This window comes from Myotis yumanensis, unplaced genomic scaffold, assembly GCF_028538775.1.
Source record: "Myotis yumanensis isolate MYYU_CA2020_CCGP unplaced genomic scaffold, mMyoYum1.0.hap1 SCAF_5, whole genome shotgun sequence".
NCBI classification, from domain to species: domain Eukaryota; kingdom Metazoa; phylum Chordata; class Mammalia; order Chiroptera; family Vespertilionidae; genus Myotis; species Myotis yumanensis.
This window is the reverse complement of record NW_027223756.1, coordinates 85264235-85273677: the sequence shown is the minus strand read 5'-3', so window position 1 is coordinate 85273677 and position 9443 is coordinate 85264235. Positions and strand designations below refer to the sequence as shown.

Sequence of the window (9443 nt, the reverse complement as noted above, 5' to 3'; positions counted from 1 at the left end):
AGGTCTGAGGCATGGTTATACATAGAAAGAAAGTTTAATGCCAACAATTAAAAGGAATTGGCAAGGAAAGTCAGAAAATCTTAGAGTAGAGCAGTATGTCTTTCTTCTTATGTAATTCCTCCGAAATTTGGCAATGCTAACATGGCAATACGTTTCTTTGCATAGACTCAATAAGACCGGTTCCTAATAGTGGTTTTATTAACGGAAAACTTTGACTGGAGTATCATGTTTTAAAGAGCCCTGTCTGAGCTCTAAAGACTTGAAGCCAGTAAAAATGCCACGAAGAAAGCCTGGTATTCTGCTTGGAAGCCCTGAAGATGGCTGGCGCTGGAGTGTCAGGCAGGTGCCCTACCATCACTGGCGGTTGGTAAGAGTAGAAGGAGAGCAGTAGGGATGCCTCTGCATTCCTGTGGAACTCCCACACACTCTGGGCCGCAACAAGTAGGGGGGGCTACTGAGATGGGCTTAAAGCCTGGAGCATGGGCTCAGGTGGAGTTGCTGCAGGTGAGGGATTCACCTAACTCAGCAGATACTGCAGGCGGGCCTGATGGCAGCTGGGTGGCGCGGCTTCCTGGCCCTATGGGGCACATTAAGATTCAACCATGAGATTCCAGCAAAGGTAGTCAGTCACCATTCTTGTTGTGTTTATGCAAACATCAGGACAGTAGATAAATTAATCTTGATTTGGCTTTTTGATAGCCATGGAGGAATTTTAAGAAGAAAAATCCTATTTCAATAAAAGTTGTTAAAGCTAAAATGGTTTCTTCCCCTTCCACCAGACCATTTGTTAAGATATGCCCAGTACGGGCCTCTAGCAACGGTGGAATGGAAGTGCAGTCCGTCTCATGATTGAGCCGGAAGTTCCAAGACAAAGGGGGGAATGAAAGGGCGAAGGCTATGCCCTCCACCTTCCCCCAGGGTAAGGGCTACGTCCTCCATCTTACCTTGGCCACGTGTTGGGCAAGGAGCTTCTTCACGGAAGTCTAAGACTCTGCTAGGAACGGGACATCGACTTGTGCCTGGCCAATCGGCAAAGCACAGTCCTTTCTCCTCCCTTACTCCAACCCCCCCCCCCCTATATAACCGGTCTCTGGGAGGGGTTCGGTCTCTCTTGGCCACTTGGCTAGCCGATGTGTCGGTGGGTCTGGTGGATGGAGAGCTCAAGTTAGCTTGAAATACAGATTCTTATGCTTTTGCATCGGATTGGATGGCTCCCTGATGTGGTTTCTTGGGAATCTTGAAATCTGGGCATAACACATCTGATCCTTTTACTTTTTATCCAATCCCAGAGATTTCTGAGCCTGCCTCCCTGATCTACCACCAGTGGATTTCTAATAACACCCTTATGCCTCTTCCTTTGATTATAATGTATAAAATAATGTGCAAAACTGCCCTTCTTGGGAGAATTTTCTCAATCTGTTGGGATTTTGCTTCTAGGCAATTGCTGTCAGTTTGGCTTAAATAAACTCATAAAAATTCTCTACAGATTTGAATGTTTCTTCAGTTGACAAAGGGGAACAGAGTGTGGGGACAGGAGCCAGGGTGAAGAAGTCAAAACAATAGATGATTCTGTGGAGGGTGTGGAGCCAACGCCCTGGGGCAGTTCCCCCTCCTCCCCTTCACACACTGTATATGGGCCAGGAGGATACAGAAGGATGCACAGCTACCCAGCCTGGTGACACGGAACCATCCTGCACAGACCATGGGAGGCTCCCACCTCAGCGCCTTTCACATCCTACAGGGTGAGAATTTGGGGGCCCCTATGGGAGGAGCAAGGGAACCCCTGGCAGCAGCCCTTTCATTCCTCGGCTTTCTTGTCTGCCCACCCCCCAATGAGGACAAATAGGAGGCACGGCTGGCAGCTCTGGGCCTGACATGGAGGAAGCCACATGGTTAGGCGGGGAGCCGCGGCACATGGGAGAGCAACTGGCAGTGCCCGGGAACCCTCACGCCCAGCAGGAACCCCCGGGTGCTCTAAGGGTCTGTTCCCCACCCCAGAGGGATCTCCACACTCCTTCCAGATCCACTTTGGAAGCTGCTCCCTAAGAGGGGAAACTGAAGCAGGTGGAAGAGAGGGGGCGAATGAGTGCTGTGACCCCCTAGGAAGTCACTCTTAACAGATGGCAGAGTGAGGGCTAGGGAGCTAAGGGGGACCCTTCCACAGCAGGGTGAGCCCCACACTTCTCCCATAGTGTGGCAGAGGATGTCCCGGAGACTCCCCATTTTTGCTCCCAGAGACCCAGCTGGGCCTCAGGTGTGCCTTGAAGGGCTTTGCTGCTGTGGGTTGAACCTGAGCTCTTCTGTGACTTCCCCCTTGCCTCCCTTCCAGCCCCACCAACGGTGGCTCTAGCAGTGGTTCTCAATCTGTGGGTCACAACCCCTTAAATACATCCTGCATATCAGATATTTACATTACAATTCATAACAGTAACAAAATTACAGTTATGAAGTGGCAACGAAAATAATTTCATGGTTGGGAGTCACCACAACATGAGGAACTGTATTAAAGGGTCGCGGCATTAGGAAGGCTGAGAACCACTTTGCAAGGATTATCAGGTTATCAGGGCAGCTCATTGCCGGGGCAACCAGGCAACACAGAGAGTTAAGAAATGACATTTGGGGTGCCACTCAGAACTTCTCCAGGCCACAGGGATGGGGCTGCCCGTGCTGGCCCAGGGTGCCAGACGTGAACTGTTTTCTATAGCTTTATGAAGCTGAGGTGTAATTGACATAACATGTGATTCGCCGGTTGCATGGTTACAATTACATGATTTTTAGTAAATTTGTCGAGTCCGTGTGGAGCACAGCTGGAGGCGGCGATGTGTCAGGGCCAAGTCACAGAGCCCCGGATCCTCACTTTCCACATCTGTGAAATGGGGCAGAGCAAGGCTGGTCTCCACTTCACAGGCTTGTGTTAAGGGTTGAGTCCTTGTTCACAGTAAGAATTAAGTAACATTATTATTACTGCTGTTGTTAATGTTACTATTATTATTATTTCACAGGTGGGTCTCGGGGATGGGCTGCAGGAGGGGGATCCTTAGCAGGAGGAACAAGGAGAGAATGACTGCCCCACCCCTGCCACAGGGGCCCAGGCAGGAATCTGACTGCCCAGGGCTCAGCTAGGGGAATGCAAACCAGATGGGACTGGGAGCAGCAACCAGCCACCCCTCTCCAGGCTCTTGTTTGGGTGGCTGCCTGGCCCCCATGTGGAGGTCTGGCCCAGCAGCCTCTGTGGTGGGGCAGGAAAGCCCAGCTCAGCACAAAGAACCCCCTCCCTGCAGACTCTGGGGAACTTGACCACTCACTTCCATCTTCCCCAGTCCCCTCTTTGCCAGTTTCTCCATAAGCATTTTCTGGGCTCTGAGCCTCAGTGTGTCCATCTGTAGAGTGGACATAAACAGAGCCTCTGTCTCATAGGGCAGTTGTGAGCATAAATGTTGCTACTGGGGCTTTGGGAACTGGGGACCAATCGGCCCAGGATCCACTCTGCCAGGGAAGGTAATTTTGTGGTCTGTCCTACAAAGAGGAAGTGGGTTTCCACCAAAGGGAGAACTAACTAAACCCTGTGGCCAGAGAGGAGGAAGACAGGAGTTCTAGCTTGTTTACCGCATCTGCGAGGGCCTCGGGGAGGGTGTGGGGGTCTTTGCTCTCTGCTGGCCTGAGGGGTATCAAGTTTGAACATTGGGACTGAGTGCTCAGGAGTCCCTCCAGTCTGTGCCCTCCACAGCTGCTCAAGTTTTGCTTGCAATGATCGACCCCAAAATTCCCCTGGGAGACCCTCCATGGGGGACTGGGAGCCCCTCCATGGGTGACTGGGAGCCCCTCTATGTGCGACTGGGAGCTCCTCCTTGGGAGCCATGAGTTATCTCTTCATTTGCCCAGGAAGTGACTCACTCCTGCCCTGCCTCCCTGGCTCCCATCCCTCCACCCCTGCCCCCTATCTGGTTCCCTGGATATCTGGGTCTGGGCTGCCTCCCCAGCATCTCTAGATCTGCAGAGACTGAATGGATCTCTCAAGCCCTCCCCACATCCCACCTGCTGCCCAGGTGCTCACACTCATGCCTCTCCTCCCTCCCTCATTCCCTCCCTCCCTTTCCCTCTTCTGTTTCTCTATCTGGCTCTCCATCTCTCTAAATCTCCATGTCTCTCTGGCATCTTTGTCTCTCTCTTTCTATGAGTTCCCTATTTCTCTGTCCATCTCTCTAGATCACTGTCTTCTTAACTCTGCCTCTCTGTTTCTCTCCATTTCTGTGTCTTCTGTCTCTCTCTCATCCCTTCATTTTCCCTCATCACTGTCTCCCCATTTCTCCTCCAAGTCTCTAGTGCCTTCTCTATCTTTCTGTCTCTCTCTGTTTCTCTCTCTCCTCTTTATTTTCTCTCCATCTCTGTCTCCTTGTCTGTCTCTCTGATGAACAGGTCCTCCTCTCTAGACCCCCTGCTGACTTAAGGAGAACCCCCAGGACATGGCCGGGGATGGAGTGCCCCTGAGCAGCAGGAAGAGCAGGATTGGGGGGCCCATGCAGCACCACCCTTAACGTGAGCCCCCAGCATCTTCCTGTGTGCAGGGAACCAGGGTGTGAAATGTCACCACTGGGTCCCAAGCTGGTCCTTGTGGTGGACAGATGTGGGTGCAGTGTGCTACCACCTGTGTCCCTGAGGAAGGGTGTGGGCTGGAGCACCTTAGATTTGGGAGATCTGAGAGGACACTTGGCCCAACCCCTTCATTTTTACATAAAGAAATGACGGCAGTAAGCACTTTGACACACCAGGCAGTACTTGTCTGCTTAACTCTCACACCCTGGGAAATGGGCCTCCTCTTCATCCCCTTTCTACAGAAGGGGAAACTGAGGAACTGAGGCACCTGACCAAGGTCTGGGAGTAGAACCAAGGCCATCTGGCTCCAGTATGTTTCCTGAACTGCTGCTCATAGGTCAGCAGAAGCCAAGACCCCTGCCAGGCTCAGGCCCCTCCCCATCCTTCAGTTCCTGAAAGCCACCTTCCGGCGATGGGTGCAGACCCTCTGGCCATGGGCATTGGAGGCCAGCAAGGTGCCACCTGCACACTCTCTCCTTGAGTAATGGACAGGGCCCGAGCCTGGGTGGGGTGAGCAGGCCCTTCCCTCAGATGTGTCTCCCTCAGGCCTCCCTTTCCCATTCTGTGTCCCCCCTGACCCTCCCTCTCTCTGTTCCAGCGCTGTGTGTCCTGCTGACTCTGTTGGAAGATGGACCCCAGAGCACCAGGGGTGAGTCTGCTGGGAGTAACTCAGTCCCCAGCCAGAGTCCCAACCCCCACCTTCACCTCTCAGCCCTGGCAGGAGAAAGGCCTGTTGCAGAGGAAGCTCAAGATTTCTCCTCCCAACACCCCTCCCCAGCCTCTGGCTCAGCCCTCATCTTCTGACCATGGTCTCCGTCCCACAGCCTCTGCCTGTGAGGTGTTGTGCCCTTCAAACTCCACATGTGGCACTGCCATTTCCTGTCAATGCGATCCCGGATTCAAGTCTCCAGCTGGGGAGACCATCATCCGTCCCTGGGAGACTTGTGAAGGTACAGAGGCTTGGGGTGGTGGAGGGCTACATGGAGACGGAATGGTGGATGGTGGCCTCAGCCTTTATTCTCAGACCATCATGAAGGACAGAGAAAAGAGAAAGAAAAAGATATGAAGGTGGAAAATGAGAAGTGAATAAACATGGCTTTGTAGAGAGAGATGAGCTGGGTCTCTAGGAGTCTGGAATCTGGGCCTCAGTTTACCCTTCCAAGACTTGGGAGGGGGATGCAGAGCTTCCATCCACCCACCACTTCAGCACTTGCTCCTGTATTCAAATCCAGGTGGCAGACAGAAAGCTGAGCAGAGCAGAGCTGATTTGGTGGGTTTCAGGAATGGCTTGCTCCAGCCACAGCCCAGCCACAGCAATATTCCCTGAGAGTCTAATTATTTCCTAAAAGACACTGATTGAGCATCAGGCTCCATGCTAGGTGTGGGACCAGGCTCTCTGCCCAGAGGGCACTCATGGCTTTGGGAGGTGACCCTTTATCCCCTTTTGTTGCAGACATTGACGAATGTGAACAACCCGGAGCAGTGAGTGCCTGTGGAAAAGACGCAGACTGCCATAACACGGAGGGGAGCTACCACTGCACATGCAAACCAGGATACAGCCTTGTTTCTGGGGCAACAAAGTTCAGTAATGCTAGTGAGAACACGTGTCAAGGTAAGAATGACTTCCATCTCCCTGTCCATGAAGTTTGGAGTCACCAGAGCCATTCCTGCGGCATACAGGGTGCCAGGACCTGGTTCCAGGTGCAGCCCCCAGGTCTGAGTGAGGACAAGTGTGCCTGTGCCTGTCCCACTGGCACTAAGAGGTAGGGTGGCCTTTGAGCCAGGACCGAAGTCTTGGTTTTGCACTTTGACAGTTGTGTATGCAACACCAGCCAGGACACTTATTCAGAAATCACTGGTAATGTGCGAGATGTGATGATATTACTGTGATTGTGTGTGTGTGTGTGTGTGTGTGTGTGTGTGTGTGTGTTTAAAAGAGAGCCCACCTTTACAGATTAAAAAAAAATGTAGCTATGCCTACCTTTACAGATAAAAACAAAAGTAGCTATGCCTTTGTTAATTGTATAACCTTGGACACATTCTTCACTGCTGTGTGCCTCAGTTTAGCCATCTGTAAAAGGAGTGACAATGGTGTTTACCTCACAAAAATGCTGGGAAAATATATGAGATGATAGAGCACAACACAGTGGAGGCTGTTGGGTTTTTAGACTACATTCATTCTTTCTCTTTATTTCTTTATTATTGAAAGTATTACATAAGTCCTCTTTTTCCACCATTGACCTCTACCAGTGTGCCCCCACCCCGCCCCCCAGGCCCTCACCACCTCATGGTCTGTGTCCACGGTTTATGCATAAGTTCATTGGTTGATCTACCACCCTCCCCTGCCTTCCTACTGAGGTTCAACAGTTCGTTCCATGTTTCTATGTCTCTGGGTCTGTTTTTGTTCATCAGCTTTTTTACTTTTCTATCTCTGACTGGTTTATTTCACTTAGCATAATACTCTCCAAGTCAATCCATGCCATTGCAAATGGTAAGAGTTCTTTCTTTCATACAGCCATGTAGTATTCCATTGTGTAAATCAAGCATGTCAAACTCAAAGGCTAACAGGGCACAAATAAACGAGGCATGCAGCCAGCGGGCTGTGAGTTTGACATGCTTGGTGTAAATATACCAAAGATTTTTATCCACTCATCTGCTGATGGGCACTTAGGCTGTTTCCAAATCTTAATTATTGTAAGCTAGAGGCCCAGTGCACAAAAATCGTGCACAGGTAGGGCCCCTAGTGACTGCCAAATGTCAGCCGGGGCCTTCCTTCATTCTGTGCTGCCCCCTGGTGGTCAGCACATGTCATAGCGAAGGGTCGAGTTCCTGGTGGGTCAAACTCCCGCCGGAGGGGACAATTTGCATATTGGCCTTTTGTCATATAGGATTGCACTGCTATGAACATAGGGGTGCATATATTCTTTCTGATGAGTATTTTGGTTTTCTTAGGATACTAGAGGCCCAGTGAAAGAAATTCGTGCATGGGGAATCCCCTCAGCCCAGCCTGCACCCTCTCAAATCTGGGAACCCTCAGGGGATGTCCAAGTACTGGTTTAGGCCCGATCCTGGCGATCAGGCCTAAACCAGCATTCGAACATTTCTCTCACAATCCAGGACCACTGGCTCCTAACTGCTCACCTGCCTGTCTGCCTGGTTGTCCCTAACTGCCCCCCCCCCCCCCCCCCCCCGCTGGCCTGGTCACCCCTAATTGGCCCCCTCTGCTGGTCTGGTCACCCCTCACTGCTCCCCCTGCCAGCCTGGTTGCCCCCAACTGCCCCGCCCACCCCCACAGGCCTGGTCGCCCCACACAGACTGCTGCTCAGTTGTTTGGTTGCCCCTCACTAACCCCCATGCCGGCCTGGTGGCCCACTCATCCTGCTGCTCAGTCATTTGGTCGCCCCTCACCAACACCCCTGACACCTGGTTGCCCCATGCAGCCTGCTGCTAGGTCATTTTGTTGCCCCTCACTAATCCCCCTGCCGGCCTGGTCAACCTACACAGCCTGTTCAGTCATCCATTCAGTTACGATGGTCACTTAGGCTTTTATATATATAGATTTTCCTAGAAGTGGGATCACTGGGTCAAATGGAAGTTCCATTTTTAATTTTTTGAGGACACTCCATACTGTTTTCCATAATGGCTGCTCCAGTCTGCATTCCCACCAGCAGTATACTAGGGTCCCCTTTTTTCCTCACCCTCACCAACACTTGGCATTTGTTGATTTGTTGATGATAGCCATTCTGCTAGGTGTGAGGTGTTATCTCATTGTTGTTTTGATTTGCATCTCTCTGATGATTAGTGACTTTAAGCATTTTTTTAGTATGTCTTTTGGCTTTCTGTAGGTCCATTTTGGAGAAGTGTCTATTTAGATCCTTTGCCCAATTTAATTGGATTGTTTATCTTCCTTTTGTTAAGTTGTGTGGGTTCTCTATATATTTTGGATATTAACCCCTTATCAGATGTATCGTTGGCAAATGTGTTCTTCCATGCAGTGGGCTCTCTTGTTATTTTGGTGATGGTTTTTTTGCCATGCAGAAGCTTTGTATTTTGATATAGTCCCATTTGTTTATTTTCTCCTAATTTTCCATTGTCCTAGGACAGTGGTTGGCAAACTTCGGCTTTCGAGCCACATGCGGCTCCTGGGCCCCTTGAGTGTGGCTCTTCCACAAAATACCGACCTCTGTGCATGGGCCACGAAGTTTCAATCGCACTGTACGTGTGCGCTCCGAACGTGGTATTTTGTGGAAGAGCCACACTCAAGGGGCCAAAGAGCTGCATGTGGCTCACACGCCGCAGTTTGCTGACCATTGTCCTAGGAGATGTATTAGCAAACATATTGCTACAAGAGATGTCTGGGATTGGGGTGCCTATAGTTTCGTCTAGGATTTTTATGGTTTCATGTATTGCACTTAAGTATTTTATCCATTTTGAGTTTATTCTTGTGTATGGTGTAAGTTGGTGGTCTAGTTTCATTTTTTTGCATGTATCTGTCCAATTTCCCAACACCATTTATTGAAGAGACTATCTCGACTCCATTGTATGTTCATGCCTCCTTTGTCAAATATTAATTGAGCATAGTAGCTTGGGTCAATTTCTGGGTTCTGTATTCTATTCCAGTGATCTATCTGTCTGTTCTTGTGCCAGTCCCAGGCTGTTTTGAGAACAGTGGCTTTGTAATACAGCTTGATATCTGGTATTGAGATCCCACCTACTTTGTTCTTCTTTCTCAGGATCTCTGCAGCTATTTGGGGTCTTTTTTTATTCCAGAGAAATTTTTGGAAAGTTCATTCTTGGTCTGTGAAATATGCCATTGGTATTTTAATGGGGATTGCATTGAATCTATAGAT

The 9443-nt window shown here is 50.2% G+C and overlaps 1 protein-coding gene across 1 annotated transcript in view; it reads left to right on the top strand.

Annotated features, from left to right (window-relative positions):
• The first annotated feature begins 1702 nt into the window (after nucleotides 1–1702).
• Nucleotides 1703–9443, top strand: part of LOC139011465 (adhesion G protein-coupled receptor E2-like) — a 78146-nt gene continuing 70405 nt past the window's right edge. Inside the window, exons 1-4 of the mRNA XM_070416999.1 lie at nucleotides 1703–1742; nucleotides 5192–5242; nucleotides 5418–5543; nucleotides 6047–6205. Of these exons, the coding sequence (XP_070273100.1) occupies nucleotides 1703–1742; nucleotides 5192–5242; nucleotides 5418–5543; nucleotides 6047–6205 (376 nt within the window). The remainder of the gene's footprint in view (nucleotides 1743–5191; nucleotides 5243–5417; nucleotides 5544–6046; nucleotides 6206–9443) is intronic.